The sequence below is a fragment of the Struthio camelus genome, chromosome 1 (assembly GCF_040807025.1).
Source record: "Struthio camelus isolate bStrCam1 chromosome 1, bStrCam1.hap1, whole genome shotgun sequence".
Taxonomy (NCBI): Eukaryota; Metazoa; Chordata; class Aves; order Struthioniformes; family Struthionidae; genus Struthio; species Struthio camelus.
Window position 1 is genome coordinate 206,326,598 of NC_090942.1, and position 21,978 is coordinate 206,348,575.

The 21,978-nt window shown below is 40.2% G+C and overlaps 1 protein-coding gene across 1 annotated transcript in view; it reads left to right on the forward strand.

Moving 5' to 3' along the window:
- Nucleotides 1-21,978, forward strand: part of GUCY1A2 (guanylate cyclase 1 soluble subunit alpha 2) — a 186,386-nt gene that overhangs the window by 112,096 nt on the left and 52,312 nt on the right. The window contains exon 6 of the mRNA XM_068930349.1: nt 609-752. Coding sequence (XP_068786450.1) covers nt 609-752 — 144 coding nt within the window. The remainder of the gene's footprint in view (nt 1-608; nt 753-21,978) is intronic.

A 21,978-nucleotide genomic window follows, 5' to 3' on the forward strand; every position in this document is an offset into this window, starting at 1 on the left:
AGAGAGAGAAACAGCATTTCCTATTTGAAAATAACAGAGATAGATGCAGTCAGAAGTCCGTAACAGTAATATCTATTTTTAAATTCTCCTCATCCCAGGAAAAGCCACCTCCCAATGAGAAGTCATAGACTCTTCACTCTTTTTGTGGTGACATTTTGCCTCTTGTAATTCTCCTCTTAATGTGCTTTTCTAGCAGGCAAATAATAATTGTGAATTATAAACATGTAGCACATTTCTTACCCAAGAGCAAAGCTCTCAACCAGGATAGTGCCAACCAAAGCTGCAAGCAATTTCTCATGTAGGAAAATAGAATTTTCTATATTACTGCAATGGGAAAATGTTGTCATGTCTCAGTTGATGGCTTACATTGTTCTAGATATAATGATCTTCTTTGGTTATAATGGTGATAAACCCCTGTGCAGTCACATGTCAGGTTTTGACTGCACCTGTTTGCAAACTCAGGTAATTATGCTCCCTTGTCTAATTGCTTACTATATGGATGTTTTGCTCACATGTTTTTAAGCAATGTTATTTGATTGCAGATAACTAATGGTAGCGATCTCTGCTCATTATCATACTTTAACATTTGATTTGTCTGATTGCTGCAGGTGGAAACAATAGGTGATGCATACTGTGTTGCAGCAGGGCTGCATAAGAAAAGCCTTAGTCATGCTAAAGCCATTGCCCTGATGGCGCTGAAGATGATGGAGCTTTCAGAAGAGGTTCTCACACCAGATGGGAGCCCTATTAAGGTAATCTCTCTGCTCTCTTTTTCTCAGCTAGTCAGTGGTACAATTGGCCTGATTAATTCCACCATATTCTATTGGCAGAAATCTGTTTAGTGTTAGGAGAGTTTGGAATTCTATTAAGATATTACAGGCTATTTTATGGACATATACTTCACTGGTGCCCCTCAACAATCATTTAAACTATGCCTACTTTAGCAAGCAGAGCAGACCAACACAAGCAGATCTGTAGACCAAAACGGTTGGTGGCTGGGCACCTGGCATCCACACATCCATTTCAGGGCTTTTTTTTTTTTTTTTTTTTTTTACTTTGAACTAGCTGTAGCCTAATCTAATGCATTGCATGCCTATTTGTGGCAGAAGGGTATTAGATACACTCCTGGACCCCTTCTTCCAATTCAGTTTAGTCTGAAAACAGTTCACGTGCTCCAGGGCTGCTCCATGCTATGATCTAAAAGCACATTACGTGAGGGCAGTTGAGAAATTGACTTCAAAAGTGTGCTCCTGATCTGAACTAAAACGCTAATGTAGATGCACTCAGGGCTCTGTTGTTCTGGGGGGCCACATATTTCTTTTCTAAATAGTTGCTAACAGAAGAGCGTGTGGACTGCCTGCTCCTTCTCACTCATAATGCGCTTCCTTCTCACTCAGCTCCAGTTCCTTCCCCTAGACTGGTACCAAAGAGTAACAGGAGGTGGAAAAACACATGTCTTTTTGTACCATTTTAACGTTCCACTCTGTTGTGCTTCTTTCGATGCAGTATTGACCTTATAGCTGTTAGCATTTGGAATAGGTTGTGTTTAGGTAGAAGATGGAGATTCTGGGGGGGAGAAAATCCATGATGACACACACATGCCTTTCTTTTCAAGGGCTCAGATTACACATTGTTTTCATTATATGTATTTACTCTACTGTGTATCCAGTTAAATTGTTTTTCCCATAACACAGACTTTTTGTTTTCAAAGAAAATGACGGAATTATGTAGAACAGCATTCAACATTGTCTAAAGCACATAATAAAAGCCATATGTAGCTAGATGAGAAGGCCAGACAGACTTCCCATGGGATGATTTATACCATGATTGAATTGTGCTTTTTAGACTGTAATTCTTCTTCTCTGTTAGAAAATGAGGCTTCTGTCCATGAAAACCCTTCTTTCTTCTGGCAAAAAATCAAGGACTAGTTTTGAAGGTTTAAAACGTAACATAAAAGAGCTAAACTTTGAAAAATTTAAATTCATAGATGCTGCTGTGATGCTCCTTGAGAAAAATGAAATTATATTCCTCTGAGTTCTCACACTTCTATATCTATTAACCAGAGCATAACTTGAGCTACATTCATTGAAGTCTTTGTGTATGGTGAATCAAGAGAGATTTTATCCAGATGAGTGTCTCTGTCCAGAAAGCAGAATGTGGACACAAGGCAACTAAGCTAGAATAGTTCCATGAAGTATGGCAACACAATGTTCAGATAAAAATATTTTACGTTTTAGATGAAATATTTTCATTTGTAGGTATCTAAGGTTTTGATGAAAATTTGAAAAAATGAAAAAATAAAACATTTATATGATTGTTGAAAAATTTCAACATATTCAAAAATATAACTTTGTGAAGAAAATTTAGAATGTTGATCTTGATGAAAAATTTTGAAAAACTCATATGGACATTTCAGGAAGACAGAATAAATATAAAAAGACAAATGTTTACTGAAGATATCTGACGAGATAATATTTTCGGTTTTGATAAGTGACTGTTTTAAATAGGTATTAAATTAATCTTATTAAAATATATTTTCTAGATTGTTTGGCAATTTCTATATTTATCCAAAGAATATAGCCTATTAATAAATTCTAGCTACCTTGTCACACATTGGATAAGCTGCCTTCCAGATCACCTCCATCCTTGAGAATGGTTACTGCAATCAGAGGGAAGCTTTAAAGGTGTATATTTTACTTTGACAGCCACAGTCAGTTGTGACTGTTTTCATTTTTACTGACATTATTTTTCAGAAAATGCCCTATGGTTGCAATTACTGCCTAAGAAAACCTATTAAAAATAAACTATAAAGAGTGCAGAAGAAAAATACTTGCAAAGAAGGGAGTTCTAGGAAAAATCAAATATTTCACCAAAAGTCTTAATGAAGCTCCATGGAATTCAGAAGAAAAAGTCAGTTCATCATAACTTAACCTGAAAGTAGAGGCATTGAGAAGGTCCTCAGTGGGTGAGAGCTTTCCTGTCTTCAGTCTTAGCTATGACAGATTTTAAGACAGGAGGAATGATAATATTGTTTAATATCCCCTGCCGGGTAACAAACGCCATAAAATATTATTGTTACCTTTGTCTCGAGCCTAATAACTAGTGTTTAAAAAAGCTTATCTTTTAGAGAGGCATCTAGATCTGATTTGAAATATATCAAGCTTAGGATTCCTCTCACCTAGATATGTACCCTGTAAAACTACAGCAGTAAAGACTTTTAGAAAGTCTACTGTAGTCTGTCCTAGTTTAAATGTCTACTCTAGAATAAGATGAATCATGCCCTAAAAATATGTATTTTTCTCAGTGGTTCATAAGGGAAGTCCATGGATCTCGCCTAAGTTTGGATATCTACGCTGTAAATTTCTACACTTCATCAAACGAATCCTCCTACAAATGGCAACGCATGCATAATTTTTCTTGGTGGTGATGTCAGTGATCTGTACAGTTCAAACACGTGCATTATTTCTAAATTGAGTTTGCATAACTTTAATTTCCAGCCAATACTGAGTTCTACAGAGTGATCCCTATTTTCATTAGCTGCCAGTTTTTCACTTACATTGCTTCAAAACTGTGAGGATGTCCACCCTGCCACAGATTCACATTAACAAATGCCCCACATGAATCAGTCCGCCTGAAGCTTAAAGAACCCTGTGGTGTTGATATGGATGGCAAAAAAAGTGCAGTATTTTGATAGTATTTTGACCTTAATTCCTATCCATGGTTCATTCTTCCAAGAACAATGCCCATCCCCTGACTCTTTACCAGCTGGGTTGAATATGGGATGCTGATACAGTTTGCCTTTTTCCTATATAGAAAAATCTACATTAGTATTTGGATGTTTGAAAATAACGTGAAATCAGAGGGCAGTTTTCCTCATGCCCAACTCTCTTTTAAATAACTTTGACAGCTTTCATGAGCTGCTGTGACTAAATCCTGAGTTCATTCTTTAGGATACTCTAGTAGCAATTTTGAAAAAGTTAATTGATTGCTTCACTCCATCCAAAACAAATTTTTCAAAACATAATTCTTAAAAATATGGACTCTTCTGATCTCGGCAGTTAACAACAGAGTACTCCATTTTCTCCCTCCCCTTCACTCACAATGGTTGGATAAGACTTGATTAAACAGGAAGAAATTATTATCAGCTGTTTATATGGTACATTACAGAATCACAGAATAGTTGAGGTTGGAAGGGACATCATCTAGTCCAACCCTCCTGCTCAAGCAGAGTCACCTAGAGCATATTTCCCAGGATTGCGTCCAGGCGGGTTTGAATATCTCCAGGAAAGGAGACTCCATAACCTCTCTGGGAAACCTGTGCCCGTGCTCAGTCACCCTCACAGTGAAGAAGTTTTTTCTCAGGTTCAGATGGAACTTCCTGTGTTTCAGTTTGTACCTGTTGCCTCTTGTGTTGTCACTGGGCACCACGGACAAGAGACTGGTCTCAGCCTCTTGAGGCCCTCCCTTCAGATACTTGTACACATTGATCAGATTTCAGTCTTCTCTTCTCCAGGCTGAACAGGCCCATCTCTTGCAGTTTTTCTTCAGAGGAGAGGTGCTCCAGCCCTCTAATCATCTTTGAAGCCCTCCGCTGGACTCTCTCCGGTAGTGCCACGTCTCTCTTGTACTGGGGAGCCCAGCACTCGACTCCAGGTGAGGCCTCCCCAGGGCTGAATAGAGGGGCAGGATCACCTCCCTCCACCTGCTGGCAACACTCTGCTTAACGCACCCCAGGAGACCATTGGCCTTCTGGGCCACAAGGGCACGCTGCTGGCTCATGTTTAACTTGTTGTCCACCAGCACTCCCAGGTCCTTCTCGGCAGAGCTACTTTCCAGCAGCTCAGCCCCCAGCCTGTCCTGGTGCCTGGGATTATTCCTGCCTAGGTGCAGGACCTTGCACTTGCCTTTGTTGAACTTCAGGAGGTTCCTCTCCGCCCACCTCTCCAGCCTGTCCAGGTCCCTCTGAAGGGCAGCACAGCCCTCTGGTGTGTCAGCCTCTCCTCCCAGTTTAGTATCATCAGCAAACTTGCTGAGGGTGCACTCTGTCCCTTCCTCCAGGTCATTGATGAATATATTGAACAAGACTGGATGCAGGATTGACCCCGGGGGGACACCACTAGCCACAGGCCTCCAACTTGACTCTGCGCCATTCACCACAACCCTCTGAGCTCAGCCATCCAGCCAGTTCTCAATCCACCTCACCGTCCACTCATCCAACCCACACTTCCTGAGTTTACCTCGGAGGATGTGATGGGAGACAGTGTCAAAAGCCTTGCTCAAGTCCAGGCAGACAACATCCACTGCTCTCCCCTCATCTCCCCAGCCAGTCATTCCGTCATAGAAGGCTATCAGATTGGTCAAGCATGATTTCCCTTTGGTGAATCCGTGCTGACTACTCCGGATCACCTTCTTGTCCTCCAGATGCTTAGAGAGGACCTGCAGGAGGAGCTGCTCCATCACCTTTCCAGGGATGGAGGTGAGGCCTGAGACTGGCAGGCCTGTAGTTTCCTGGCTCCTCCTTCTTGCCCTTTTGGAAGACTGGGGTGACATTGGCTTTCTTCCAGTCCTCAGGCACCTCTCCTGATCTCCAGGACCTTTCCAAGATGGTGGAGAGTGGCCTAGCAATAACATCCGCCAGCTCCCTCAGCACTTGCGGATGTATCCCATCGGGGCCCATGGATTTATGGATGTCAGGTTTGGACAAAAGACCTCTAACCTGATCCTCCTCCACCAAGGGAGAGTCTTCCTTTCTCCAGCCTTCCTCTCTTGTCTCCAAGGTCTGGAATTCCTCAGGACTGGCCTTAGCAGTGAAGGCTGAAGCAAAGGCAGCATTCAATAACTCTGCCTTCTCTGTATCCTTCGTCACCAGGGCACCCGCCCCACTCAGCAGCGGGCCCACGTTTTCCCTAGTCTTCCTTTTGCTATTGATGTATTTGAAGAAGCCTTGCTTGTTGTCCTTGACATCCCTTGCCAGATCTAATTCCAACTGGGCCTTAGCCTTCCTTGTCGCATCCCTGCAGACTCTGACAACGTCCCTGTATTCCTCCCAAGTGGCCTGTCCCCTTTGCCACAGCCTGTGTACTTCCTTCTTCTGTTGGAGTTTTGTCAGGAGCTCCTTGCTCATCCATGCAGGTCTCCTGCCCGCTTTGCTGGACTGCTTCCTCAGAGGGATGCACTGATCTTGAGCCTGGAGGAGGTGATGCTTGAATATGAACCAGCTTTCTTGGACCCCTCTTCCTTCTAGGGCCCTACCCCAGGAGATTCCCCTAAGTAGGTCAATACAGGCAGTTCAGAGAGCCAGTCAAGCATGCAAGCTTCTCTGGAGAGGCCCAAGAGGATCCTCCATTGCCATGTTCCATGCTGTCTCCCCTGGCTGTATGCACCTGCTGGAGGCATCCTGACTTGAGCGGTGTTTTACTGACTCCCCCTGCCTCTATACCACTCCCCTTCCCCCATCTTGCCTAGTTTAAAGCCCTCATTACCAGGCTGGGCCAATCTGTTGGCAAAGATTGGCCCCTCTTTGCCCTGCTTGGTAAGGCGGATCCCATTGCTCCCCATCAGCTGTTGATCTTCAAACAGGGTCTCATGGTCATAGAAACCAAAGCCCTGCTGCCAATACCAGCGGCGCAGCCAGCTGTTAACTTGGAAAACTCGTCTACTCCTTCTCCCGTCCTTTCCCCTCACAGGCAAGATTGAGGAGAAAATGACCTGGGCTCCCAGGCCCTTCACCACCATTCCCAGAGCTCTGAAGTCCTGTTTGATGGTTTCCAATTTGCCTTTCATGTCATTAGCACCCACATGGAAGATCAGCAGAGGGTAGTAGTCTGATGCATGGACAAGCCTTGGCAGTCTTTCCAGGACATCTGTTCTTCGAGCCCCTGGCAGGCAGCAAACCTCTCTGGACAAGAGGTCAGGTCGGCAGATAGGTGCCTCTGTCCCCTGCAGCAGGGAGTCACCCACAACAATCACTCGCCGCTTCTTCCGGGGGTTCCTGCACGGCACAGGGTCTGCCAGGCCAGTTGCCTCCCTTGGAGCCTTGCCCAGCTCCTCCTCGGCTTGGAGGGCGCTAAACTTGTTCTTCAAGGGTAAGTCTTGAGGAGGAGCAAGAGCCTTTCTCCTTCTACAAGAGGTCACCAGCTTCCAGCCCTCTTCAACAGCGTTACGATGCACCTTTACACACAGTGCTGAGCCCTCCGACAACTCCACTGCGGTGGGGGGTGGGGGCTCCTGGAGCTGCACAGTCTCCCAGAATACCCTGTCATCTTCTCGAATGCTACGCAGCCTACTAACTTCCTCCCATAACTCCTTTATCTGGAGATGCAACTGGTCAACCACAGCACACCTCACACAGGAGAGCTGACTGTCAGCCCAGGCCCCACGGAGAGGCCCCAGGCACTCCCTGCAGCCTGATACCTGCAGAGCTGCATCTGCTGTCTGAGGGTCTGTCTGGGTTGAAGCCTCAGACACAGCCAATGCAGCACCTCCCGCAGCCACTGGGGAACGTGCTCTGCGGTGTGTCATGACCATGCCCCGGGGAAGGACACACCACTGTGCAAAATGGAGAGGTGCCTTCTTTGCCTTCTGGCACCCTTCTGTGTGAACTGCTGCACAAACTGCTGCATCTGTTCGCCAGCTCTGTTTGCTGCGGTCTGGGAGCTGTGCTCTAGACGTGGGGTGGGATTTAAGCTCATCTAATTTCAGACATTGGCAATGTAGACAACTACGTCTGAACTGGTCACTGTAGCTCCCTTTTAAATGGAGGAAAGAAAGCTATTTTAGTCTGTATTTATCTGACGTGTTTTCAGTGTCTATTTTATAATGAAATATTTGAATGGATATTTTCTGAATATCATCAAAAGGGTGAATGATCCTGCTGGTAGGAACTGGGCTGAAACACAAGTTCAAATCTTTGTTCTGCTACAGCTTTTCCGTTTCAATTTTATATCTGTTATCCAGACTTTCTATACCACAACTTCCCATGTTTACAGTGTAGGTAACAATCAATATTTTGCAAGTAGAACCATTTTTTTGGTAGCATGTCTAAGCCACGTGACTTTACAGCTGCATTAGTTTTTATGTGTTGTCTATTTAAATACCTATGATCATGATGAATAGAACAATGAAAGCCTGATTTTGATATGAACCTCTAATCTCTACTTGCTGAGTGGTAAATATTAATAAGCATGAATCTGACTCCTTAGTGAGGATACTGAAGAGGAAAAGGGCCCAGAACACAAGTAGAGTGAAAGTGTCAACATTTGCCTGAATATATTCTTTTTATTGATTTCTAGTGGAGCAGCAATTCTTTACATACAGTAAAGAAGTAGCAGAAAAGGAGTAGTTTTGCAAGTGTTATGTGCATAACCATCTTCAACACCCTGCTTTTAATTCAGATTGTGTATTATCTAACATAATTAATGTTAGATGTAGTGGTCCTCAGCAAGTGTGTTTTACGTAAGCAATAAAAGGGTATATGTTTTGTTTTAAATTATGAAAAGATGACTGCTGATGCAGGCATTCTCATCAGCAGTATGTGAAAAGCTGCTGTGTTAGTGTAATGCTCCTTGCTCAATCCGTGGTATCCTAGCAACTTCTCCTCTTACCTAATATCTAAATCAGCCTCTGAAAGGTGTATAATATCCTATTTCAGGCTGGATAACTTGAAATGAAAAATTTATTTGTGTTTAAAAAAAAAAAACCCAGAAACAATGCCACAAAAGAAACACTTGCATAAAGAGATATTTTGACTAAAAACTGACCAACATGCCAACAAGGGTGCTTTAGTTTTATGCGCTTACAAGCATTAGAGTAGCATTACTCGTTTGGTGAGCGTTCATGACTGCACATCTGAGGAGAAGCCTGGTACATTTTCTGGAGAGCTTTCTTGGGGGATGGTGAGGCAAATTAAGCCCTGGAGACAGTTCCCTCGACTTGAAGAGATTTTCAGTTCCTGATGCCAAACCTCAGTTCGTCCAGGAAATGCAAACTGAGAGAAGCTGATCTGTATCGCAGCATGTTTCTCCAGGTTTCTGGGAAATTGCAGGTTTTGTTAGTCTACTCTGAGGGAAAATTCAGACCTTCTCCAGCACTCCAATCATTTTGCACTCAGGTGCTTCGTTTTGTCTGATTTTAATGATAGTCTTTATTAATCGCTTTAAAAAACAAGAGCCACTCCTATTATTTGCAACTTCTATTCTTTTGAAGGACTTCATCGTGTCCAGCTATATAGCATATCCATTCTATGACTGTTACTGCCTATGTGCAAAAGAATAGCAAAGAGCTAACTGTTAGCATGAGGATCACTGAAAAGCAGGTTTATCTTTGTACCTGGCTGTTCTCTACTCATGCCATGCTTTCTCTGACATTATTCTCCTGAGAGTAAGAGGTATAAGGCACCTGAGATGTCCTTCTATTTATACTTGTCTCCGTGGTAAGAATAAAGCATGCCTGTAGAAATCAGGGTATGTACCCTAGGCACCTGGAGGACTTCTCCACTGTTTGTTAGTTTGCAATGTCCACTGCACATTCACAGCTTTTGTGACTCTCAGTATTTGGATTTAACTGAATATGGAAATACCTTTGAAATTCAGTCATATCTTCTGTCCACAAAGGCAGATATAACCTTGCAGTGATGGTTGTACCTAGTTCATAACTTTATTCCTGTCCAAGTGCCTCACAGACAGCAGACATTTGCATTCCTGTATCACCTTCTTCAGGTGATATAGGTACATGCACAGGGAAGATCAGGCAATTTTACAGGACAGCAGTGGTTTCAAGATTTAGACTCCTTCGTGGGATTTGTGCCCACAGGATGTGCAGCTGTATTATGGGGTTAGGTTTAAGGTTGTTGTGTGACATCTCTCACTGGTCTGATTCTCACGGTTCAGCAGTCATTCTAGCCACAAATGCCTCTAAGTAATACTCCAGATGTCTGGCTATTAGTAGAGCTGGTTGGGAATTTTCCATGGAAAACACTTTTTGGCTGAGAATGCTGAACTGTCAAAACCAAAAGCTTCCATAGAAATGTCCAGTCATCTTGCTGTCAGGCAAGTTTACCAGATTTTGGTGAATTTCTGATCAGAAAAAACTGACTCCAGAGTAGTAAATACATTAATGACTAGTACAATCACCTGGAGGTTGTAGGGGCTTTTGACAGAACAAAGGCTTGAACTTGTGGCCTTTATGAAGAAACCTGTGCATTCCTAGTTATTGTAGGAGGGAAGATCTACTGTGAGAAACTGTTTTTCCCCTGAGCTGGGGTTGGGGCACTTTGCCCAACTGTTAAAACTGAAAATTCTGGTTCTGACTAGCTGTAATCAATAGACAATTCCCATGTTGAAGCTGAAATTTTTTACTGTTATAATTGCCATTAATTTTTTATTCAGACAAAAAGAAAGCAAAAATAACAAAAATAACATTAACAAACAGAACCCACTAGGTGAACAGATATTCAAATTTGTGCTGTACATAGGAATTTCAGAAGGTTGACGTAGTTACATCTTCACAAAGGAAACAATGGACAAAAATTCTTAGAAAGTGAGAATTTGTATAAAGAAGACAAAGTACCATATAATTTAAAATTATTCGTGAATATTTAAAGAATAGGGCTAGGGAACCCAAGATAGCTGAGTCCTGTACTTTTATTTCTCCTTAAATCAGGAATCCACATTCCTAAATATCTTTCTCCTTCTTCCCTCAGTGTATCTTGCTAGTGTATCTTATAGGATAAGAATTAAAGGCAGGTTTCCACTATCAAGACTAGCTACAAGACTATTTTTCCTATATCCTGAAATGGAGAAGAGATGAAAAACACTACATAAAAAGTGAATATAAGTACTGATAAGTACTAGTAAGTACTGATTTTTGCGTTAAAATAATATTTGATTGGCTTTTATGCAGTCTAGCCACATATGCATGAATGGCAAATGTTTCTAGGCTTGAATTACCACCTCACTGAGTTAATAGGCATAGGTGTTCCCAAGGATGCTTCTAATTGGGAAGCAGAGGGGAAAATGTGTTGCCCTTTGCAGCTGTAGAGGTGCCTGTAACCTGAGCGTTTGTGTTTCCAGCTGCTGAGATGTTGTCGGCCAGCTGCTGCCCTGTGCTGCCTTGCTGCAGCATCAGTCTCTCCTTGCGCTTTCCTTCAGTGACTGAGCTGACTGCACCTACTTTTTGATATGCCTGTTTTAAAATGACAGAAGCCTCTTACAGGGAGTACTAGTGATAGGCAGAATGAGGAACCTTCTTCATCATCATTTGGGTTATGCACATTGTCTTTTCTAAACTGGGCGCTATTTTTGTTTCAGAACCACCACTACATCACCAATGTCTGTTCATTTTCTGACTCTCTTCCGAGAGTCCAAACGGTGAAGTTGCCTAATCCAAACGTTTTGCTATATATGGGGCCATACTATGCCATTAAATTGCAGTTTTGAGTAGTAACAGGGCAGATCTGCCACCTCCTTTGAGCTGACCCTCCCCTAGAAGCAAGAGATGGTGCAATGCCTTCAGGAGCTCTCTAGCATGTTGAAGTAACATGTCCTCCTGGGTAATGCAGCTTGTGCATTTGTGTGCTAGTGTGAGCATACCTCGCTCTTCTTTCACCCCCATGCAGGCTAGATAAAAAGATACAAGAAAAGGCCTCTTTACATCTTCTCTTTCTTGCCTCTCTACCACTTGCTCATGGACGCTAAGATTAGCTGCAAGGTGGCTTGTATGTGTTGCTTGACTGTGGTATTTCCAGGATGCACGCACTGCCTTTTTGCAAAGATGTCACTCTCATTACTGGAAGAGAGAAAGAACTTGATAACACAGCATGAAAACAGGGCATTGCAGTTAGAAGTTAATATAAGAAAAGGTCCAGTGTTCCAGGTGTCTTAAGACCTGGAACAGGTTTCTTGGTTGTGCCCTCTTGCAGTGGAAAGGAGAAATTATTGTTTTGGTTAGGTGGCTAGGACTCCTACAGCAAGGCTTCCGTTGTCTCTCAGTGAGGAAATAGTCTTGAATAATGTGCATTGGAAACATGAAGATAATAAAAGTGGAGGTGAGCTGCATGCACTTTTTTATATTGCACATCTTCTGTTACACATTTAAAAGGCACAGCTCTCCTCTCCATGACCTGTTAGTTACCTCACCCTCTTTTCGGGCTCCTCTCTCTGTTAATATAGTTTTGCTGTGAGGATTATGCTCACGTCAGGAAAGACCCCCACAGACACAAAACTTTTCCAGCTCACAAGGAAGAGCACCTCGGTGGCCCTTGCCTTTTTTGACTCTGGATTGCAGGAAGAGCCTTCCACAGAGTCCCACAATAGCTGCCTGTGTCTTCACTGAGAACACTGCCTTTCTCAGCCCTGCTGAATAATCTTACAGATAAGTTAACCTTTATGCAGAGCTGGATCCATAGTCTGGCAAGCCCAGTTAAGGGATTTTTAGAGGCAGCTGCCAGCATCCCCTTTGCAAGACAAAGAAGAAGAAACTGTACTTGTTAATGACAGTTTTCTACTTTTTGCTTCCCCCATTGCCTCCAACATACACAATCCTGAGAGGAACAAAGTCTGCTGTTTTAAGCAACATTTTAAAAAACTCTGTCACATAACTGTTATCATTATCCTGTGCTATTCAGTGAGTCATAACACTGTGCTATATTTGAGTGAACACTTCAGATAGGGGGTGGATGCTGGAGGATAATACTTGGCCTACTGTTTGAAGCTGACAAGTTCAACAACGTTGTTCCACTCTTTCAGAATAGTTCAGTTCCCTAAGGAAGAATGTATTTCCTGTCATAAATAAATCCATAAACTAAATGTTTAATGGTATTTCAGCTTCCTTTTATATGAGACATAGAGTATTTTGGAAAAAATGCCAACACTTCAGAGGAACTTCGGACAGCTTCTTCTGCTCAAATATCTTCCTTAAATTTGAACTAGGGTAAAAGTCATTCAATGTCAATAATCAGCTTTAAAGTCTTTATACTGAATAACCAGAACGGGTTTTTTTTTTTGGCTAAATGATCTCCATATTTTGGTATATCTCATACTTAGGTTAGGTTTTTTCCTTGACATTTTAAAAAGGAGGGGAGAAGAGGGGAGGTCAGGGCAGAGCAGGGGAGAAGAGGCGAAGTAAGGCAAAGGCGTTACTTTTGAATGGAAAACAAGGTGAAACAAGCCATGAAAAATGTAAGGATGCTCAGTTAATAAAAAGGCTCTTTGGCTCTTAGGCTCAGTTAATAAAAAGATTCTTTGACTCCTTCCTAGCATGTGACCTATTTGATTAGGGCAATAAAAAGGAAATGGAAAGTGGTATAAACAAAAGTGAGTGATTTCTTCCAGCTGGCAGAACTTGGAAAGGCCCAGGTGATTAACTGGGGTTTTCTTGCTTTGTTTTGTTTTGTTTTGTTTTGTTTTGTTTTTTCTCCTGGGTTTGAAGCTTTGTTACGGAAAATAGATTCAGCCCCGAGGAGGAAGATGGGAAGTGGTATCTTTCCGAGATCCCATTTTTCCTTCCTGGAAAGGGAAGAAAATCTCCACAGTAGCAAACATGAGGCCCTGGGATGATTTCATTCCTTTCCTCACTGGGATACAGTTTTTCTGGATTGAGCAAGATAATTCTTGACGTTTAGCCAAATACTATAATTCTGATTAACAGCATTAACTATAGGACCATTCTCTTAAAATTTAAACAGACAGGAGCTGGTTAAAGCAAAGCTTAGCTAAAGTGATTGTTTATTTATATTCTTTAAATATGATGTTCATCTGGGAGACCTAACATGCTCTTTACAAAACAGTAGATATTCAGTAGTCTGTGGAAGTAGCCCCATCTCTTACGTTAATTTTAATGGAAAATGAGTTATTAAATCCCTACCTGCCTTGTAAAAAATGTATCTTCACTATCATCTTTCTGTAAAATGCCCATTTTCCTTCTGTGGGTAACAGCTGACTTGATAGTAGGTCCATTCGTGACACGTTTAGAAAATTTAGGAAAACGGATAACTTTTCCAGGACAAAAGAAATCCTAAAAATAGGGGGATTCTTAACTACCAGTCCATTTCTAAAGTTCCTTGGGGAGGAAGTAATTGCTATTGTTAGTGCTTTATTACTGTTTTTTCTGCAGGTTGGTCCTTTCGAATTTGCACTATGACCACAAAGAACACTACAGAATTAGTGAGTTATCATTTCTATTGGGAGTGTCAGTTTGTTTTACCTAAACTGTAACTGAACCTTACCTTCAGGATAATCTTTGCTGATTGTTGGCTACTCTATGGCAGTGACAATAACACAGATGGAATATTAAATCACACAAATATTTCCCATTTATTCCAAGAAATGTTTCTCTGTTTTTCTGAAAAAATGCCATGATCTGAAGAAGGCCTGATTGTCAGAAAATTATTGAGTTTTGTGGTCTGAAGGTAAGGCCCGGTAGGGCATCTTAAGTAGGATAATTAAAATCACTACTCACTGATCTGTAGAGTAGATAGCCTATTCAAAAAGGTGTTTGTGGTCGCTGATTATGGTTTTTTCATCTTTTAGGTTTTAGTGAGTTTTGTTTGCCTCTTTTGGTTGTCCTTTTATCATCCTTTCAAGTTTACAAAGCTTTCTTTTGTATAGGTCATCTTCGGTAACTGATTATGTGGCTTTTATTCCAGTATTAAAACTTTGTCATATCACAATGCATTGCTTACTTGAACTTAGAATAGCATCATTAGCCAAATCCCCTTTTAACTAAAATCCTATTCATTTATTCGGAAATAGACTAGGACTTAGAGATAATGGACATATTTCAAAATTGGTCAGTCAGCTATACATTTGTGCATCTAAGTGATTTGGGAGCTGAGCTGAAGTCTTTTGACTTGAATAGAAAATCTTTTGTATTTACCTGCCTTTATTCAGCCTTTGACTTTCTGAGGTGAAACTGCCATTTCTGACTATCGATGTACAGAGATTGGAAGAAATATATATGGCAAGTCTGAACAACTTGTTCTCTATATAACAAGTATATATTTCTTCTTTGTTCAAAGTGGTGGAACCTTAGCATCTTGTAAAAGCAAAGTAGTGTGGAATGTCTCTGACTCATTAAAATCAATATAATCCATAACTGCAGTTCTGTGGAATTTTCTTCCTATACGTTAACTTTCATGGAATGAATCTGCCAAAGAATGCAGGAATTTGAAGGTTTAATCTAATCTGTGAGCACTGCTGCTTACAGGGCACATGGTTCCCTGAATTATTAATGAATTTGCAAAAATGCTGCTAATTTCAGTAGCAGCTTTTTCTTCAAGTATGAATGGATGTAAGGAATTTCTATTGTATAAGTGGCCCTACCTTCACTGTGTTGAATTACCAAGCGATGGACTTGCACCTGACAAGTCACTGTAGACCTTCAAACTTCTATGCATTTAGCCAAAGCTCACCTGCTCTAAACTGGTCTATTTTTGAATCTCTAGAAAGCTATATCTGTCTGCATTTCTTGAAATGAATACTAACAGCTATTCACCTTAGAAAATTAGTTAATAGCCAAGTCCACATCCCACATACAATTATATTTAGGTTCAGGCAGTAGTAACAAAAACTCTGAATCATCAGAACAAACTGAAGTCATTCCTTAAAATATGCCTTCATGTATATGTGTATACATATGTGTTTGTGTGTGTGTGTGTGTATATATGTGTGTGTGTGTATATATATATATGTATATATATATATATAAAAAAAATACATACATACATGCAAATATATATTTCTGTGAAGGGTCAGATTCAGCAAACCTGTATATGACAGATCTGCATTCAAATAAGCTATTTATGGCCTTACAGATTACTGTTATGAGTAATAAGAAGAATGATCATTGACTATAATTTTGCCATTTTTCAGTAGTTCAGGTGTTTTATGTTTAAATGAGTACCGTTCCCTCCGAAGAGAAGTAGGAATCTGTAGCATTAAGATCTAGTAGGGGAACTGTATTTCAGTGACCTGCTGAAACTAATGAACTGACAAGGAGTATTTGAAAGAATGTGGTTGTCATAAATCAAAGTTTCCTGGGTGAGGCTTACTTCAAGGTATTTAGCATCTAAAACTTGTCTTTAAAATCTCATGCAGAGAAATCTCTCAGAGTAGCTTTAGTGCTTAGGCAGATAACAGTAAGATAATTATATAGAAAATGTTAAGTTCAAAATATATTAGTGGAGCTAGTTTTTTACAAGAAGAACCAATAACGTTAATGTTCAAGAGAATAGGAATTCAGGTAGTTTTTCTTCTTTATAAGCTAGCTTTTGGGATAATTAGCACTTCAACTTTTGAGCCTGTGAAAAACCTAAGAAACCCATAGTGTTTCTGGAAATACAGTAATAGATATTTTCAGAGGTTTTCACTTTAGTTTCTCAGCTTCTGTGCACCAAGGCAACATGAAAATACATCTCACAAATTAATGATTAAGTGTCTTCTATTTCCTGTATAAACTTTTGAACACTAATTAATTTAATTTCAGCACGTACTAATTGTAGCACGGACAACGTATGCTAAGCCCTGAAATTTTTGTTCTGTGATAAAGACAGTGCCATTATTTCTAACTCCAAAATGCCAGTTAACACTTCATTGGGCTATCTGTGAATAAGAACTTTCTCAAAGGTGAAAATTAAAAGAGGATGATGCAGAGTTCCAGTTAAATTTCTTTTTGTCTTTAAAAGTGTTTACCACAAAACCTCACGTCTTTCAGGTTGAGATATGATATTCAGACGTACAGTCTCCCTTTCCTAAACCTTTTGTGAAATGAAGCATGATTTCATTCTGTCTGGCACTGTGTGAAACCTTATCTCTACAGAAACTAAAAGAAAGTTTGCATGAACTTCAGTGGATCCTTCATTTAGCCACATTTGTCTCCTGGGTACCGTCCTTTGCATACTGGATTTTTTCTTCAAGCACTATATCTGCTTTCAGAACCACAATATTGGATTAGATGGACTTTTTGTCTGGCACAATACAGTTGTTCTTATATTCCTTTCTAATTTATTGTCTGTTCCTAGTTACAGACCTCTGTCGTTAAATGTCAATTTATTTTCTGAAGGAACGGCAAATTTTATAGCTAGGATCAGCTCATATAACAAAAACAACAAAAGAGAGTTCAAAAATTCTGGCTATTATGACTGAGGTCATGGTGTTTATTTCAGCCTGATTACCCTACAAGACGTTATGGTTGCTTGTGCACTGCCATTTCCTCCTCAACGGGTTAGCAGAGAGCTTGTGAAATTGCTAATTATAAACACATTGCAGAGACTATAACATCCTTCTTCTGTTCTCAGAGCTTTCATTATTTCTGAGTATTTGCCAAACAATTTTTAGCCTTTTTGTTTGTCATGAGCGCTTCCTTGATTTTTGCCGTTTGTTAACAGTGTGTGAATGTTGTTAGTATTGGTTACCGAAGTTATATGACATTCTTGCTCCCTGGATAGATGAAAAACTTGTAGTGCATGAGAATAAATGAAAAATTTCTGAATAATAAAGATTACTTTTCCTCACACGTATGCACTATTGTTTACAAGAGATGAAGTTAATTTTGCAATGATCTGTTCCCCAGTAAACTCAGTAAATAAGCTTTTTTCCTATGAGTGTTCATGAATAGAAAGAAATGAACAGCCGTTCAGAATCTAAATGTTGTTTGCAAATGTGTTTTTTTGCAGAACTGAGAAAGGTTATTCTCATAAGAGAACTGTCTCTTCAGTTATATCTACAACAGCTTACGGTGCCTTGTTCTACAAACTGCAGATGGCAAGGTAGTGTAGAGTTTACAGTCTAGCTTTCAGGGAGGCTAACCAGGGCATCCTGGCTAGTAGAAGTACAGAGCTCAGTATGATGAACTTACCTTGACTGAGAAGTATGGTGCCCAACCCTTTTTCCATTTTTGACTCTTCTATAAGTACAGCTAGCTGAGATTTCTTTAGTTCTTTCTTGAGGGGTAAATGGTTTAGCGCATTGGAAAACACAGATTGTTCTAAACCAAAACTTTTTATGAATATATTAGTTTTAATGACATTTTAATAGAACAAAAAAGTTTTGGGATTATGACGGCATTTCTGCAAAGATAAAAGTCCCACCCTGACCCTTGAAGAGCACCCATTGGTTAACTGGAGTGTAGAAAACTAAGTTCACCTGTATGGTTTAAATTAGGCAATGTCCTATAGTCCAAGTGACTAAGTGCCATTAACCCAATATAGTATACTGGCTATTCTTGAGATTCTGATGCTTTTCTCATATCGTATTTTGAAGGACATTGGATTTGTTTCACAGAAAAGAGTTAGAAAAAAAGAAGAAAAAGACAGTAAAAAAATGCAGTGCACACATAACTGAATTATTTTCTTGCTAGCCTGGACAACAGGCTTCATCATTACACAACCCACACAAGACTAATATTAAGATGAGATCTTTACTGTAAACAGTGTTTTGCAGGAAGAATCAAAAGTTTTTTAAACAATGTAGAAAGAAATAAAATGCATGTTTTAGAACTCTGTCCATGTTTAGTGGGCATCTGAATCGGAAAAACAGACGTTGTAAATGGCTCTGTTTGCAACTATGATGAAAATTGCAAAAGATGACTACTTTTAATTTGATCTTTTGAAGACCAGAAAGCCATATGGAACCCTAACAATTTCCTAAAAATTGTTCTCTGTGTCCCCCTCCCAACCCTTCCCCCCAAAAAAGGAAGAAGAGAAAGAAGCAATAGGGAAAACTTGGTGTAGGTGATTCTGCAGCTCTGGATGGCAAATTCATGTGCATTAAAATAAAACAGCAGATTTGCAGACTGTGGATAGCAGTCTCTATCTGCTGCTTTCTTTCTAGGAACACAAAAGAAGAACAAATCTTTAGCTAGACTTGTGTTTTCCTTATCAGGAGAGTGGGAATTACACAGATAAGAATATAGTTTATTTTGCCATCCCGCTAAATGATCCATTTTAATACATTGTTTGCAGACATTTCTAAGTCCATCTTATGATGTCTTGCACAGTAATTACAGTATAGTGAATAATACACTCATATCCTGGTACAATAACTTCATGAACGTATTACCAGTTTATTGTGGCAAGTTTCCAAGATGAGGAAGAGACTAACATGTCTTCTCATTACTTTGGGCTAACAGAAGTTGATACTGTTATAGCCAATGTCATTACAGTTTTCCCATGTCTGCTGTGACACATCTGGAGCTCTTCTCATTGACTCGTGAAGAAGTTTTTTATCTTTATCGGTTGCTGTCGTGTCTCACCAGATACTTAGCTTCTCAAAACTTAACTTGCACCCATCATCCCCTTCCTGCATTCCTCCTCTCACGTGCCTTTGTTTTGTCTTGTATTAGAATTTTACTTTTGAGCTATTTTATATCAGCAAGATTCTTATTTACTCTGTATGATTATGCCTAGGCGTATAAAACCCTTCCAATACTTCACGCTGGCAGAGAAGAAGGCTTCATGCGGAAGGTGGAAGTAGTCCCTCCCTTGCCCTGCAGATGTGCTCTCAGATTTCTCCTGGCAAGAGCAGCTAAGTTAGGAAATAATTAAAGTACGTGTAAATGCCTTAAAGTCTTGGTTCTAATTTGTATCAGGGCACTTTGCTTTATGTGAGGGCAGTGTATGAAGGCCTTACAATGGGTGCAAAGCTCGTTTTGTCTCTTTCAAGGGTCTTGGTAATGTCAGAACACTGGAAAGAAGCACTAACATACATGAAAACCAGGACTGAAACGTTTGGTTTGGTAGTTACAGAATTTAAATCTTCACAGATGAATATGGATAAACAGGCTTTGTCATGAGTCCCCCAAAACTGAACTGTTTTATCTTCTGTCTCATGCCCTTAACTGCTGCAACCGCTCCTGCCTTCCCCAGAACTGTTATCTCTAAACCTAGGCGTCCTAACTATCCCACTGCATGCTGCCTACTCAGCATCGCGTACTCCCCTGTTCTGTCCTGTCTGGTCTGTGGCCCAAGTACTGTATCAGACAGCCTTCGAGGCAGTGCAGAGTTAGCATGCGTAAAAAGTTTAAACATTGTTCTGTGTGTAACTCAGTTCTGCAGTCTGCTGTCAGCTATCGGTCTCAGCACAGGGAAAGCTGGATTGAAACGCAGTCATCTGTGCTGTAAAGAAGACACATCACACGGTTTAATGGTACCTTCTGTTTTAAACTCTATCGGACTGTACAGAGCACCACTGTGTCAGAAGCACCACTTGTGGTCTCCACAGAAATGGCACGTTGACAAAACTGGTTTTTTTTAGAAATCATTTTCAGGTAGGGTTTTTGAAATGTCTCCAGACAAAACAGAACTGATTCAGTTCCTATAAAGAAATGTTTCAGTTCTATTGTATGCAATTTTCCAGTAGATTGGTTCATTTAAATAAAGTCAAGGATGTGCAGAGGGGAGTGGGGACTTTTGCTGTAGAGTCAGAGATTTTAAGGACAAATTTATCATTACCTTGTCCTTATAACTAGGATGGTAAACTACGGAAAAGGAGTTGCAGACAAGTAAGGTGTCATTAATTGGTGCCTGTGGGTTACAGCAAAAGCCTCTCTTCAGTCCAGTGAATGTTTGAGGAACTCACCTGCTGCACATCTTTGAAAAAAATAGCAAAGACAGAAGATCAGAAATATGCTAGAAATCAAGGGAGAGACAACTGTCAAAGACACCTGTGCTAGTTTTACAGTGGTTAGTTCAGAGATCCAAAACAGTTTAGTGAGGGCATCCCAGAACGTGCAGTTCAGCATGATTTCTCAGCAGATAGGTTATGCTGGAAAGGCATCACTGTGTTTGTCCTGTTCTAGTATTTTTTCTTCAGTGTCCACAACTGCCACAGTTTGAGTCAGGATGCTGAGCCTTTGCTGGCCCTTTGGACTGAAGTTGAAGTGCCGTGCTTCTGTAGTTATACTGAATCAGAGCTGAACAAGCTCATCTTAACAGAGTTTGTAGTCCCTGCCTCACTGAAACTTGCAGTGCAGATATAGCTGTAAAGATACTCCAGATAGAAAAATAGCCTTTGTTTGGAGAAAAATAGAGATAAAAAGGTTCTGTGTTCATCTGACTATATTTCTCATGATTAATACAAAAGTATACTTCGTAGTTAGCAGATTTTTCACATCTCATCTGGGCATAATTATTTTAAAAAATTATATGCTTTTTGAGGCACACTGTCCTATAATTTAAGCAAACTTAATGAAATGTACCCTTTAAAGGAGAAGATTGACTTCTCTTTGCTAAAATTCTCATATTGAGTTTGGCACCGTGAATTTGGGTAGTTGCTCTGATGTGAAGAAAGACCCTGTTTATTGTTATAAAAGTAATTAATTGGCTTCAAAGGAGAGAAAAGGAGTTTTCATTCCTCTTCACATGTTTCTACAGTGGGGAATGGTGTCTGTAGAACATATATTCTGAACATTATTCATCTTTCCTGTGGAGATTATTAATAGTGTATTAGGATTCTCTGAATTTGCTTACAATCTGAGATCAATTTCTAAGTAAGACTAAATGAAGAAAAATTGTGGTGAGCTGTCAGACACAGTCCACTGTAGTAGCAGCTTTAAATGAGCTTTGAGTCACACCATAATGCAGTCTATTGTTGCAAGTGTCTTTTGTACGCAAGTGTCAAGTGCAAGTGTCTTTTATACCTTTTATAACGTAATTTGAATTTAACATGCTACAGTTTTGAAACGTACAAAGCCAGACCTTCAATGTGGGGAAGCTTCTGGGATTACACAGTTTGGCAATGGGAAATCTTAAATGTGTTTTGACTAATTTCATTCGAAGTTCATCTGCAGCGTTTTTATATAAGTGAATCTTTTAATGTTATGGGCCTTACCACTCTAATTAAAGATGTTATTGTTTCCATTTTACATTTCAGTCCTGATGGTTTATAATTCAGTTGTAACATTTTTATCTAATAATGAATTTATTGTCATGAAATGTCAGTCACTGATTTGAATTTTAGAAAGTACATTTTTAAATGCACAATCACA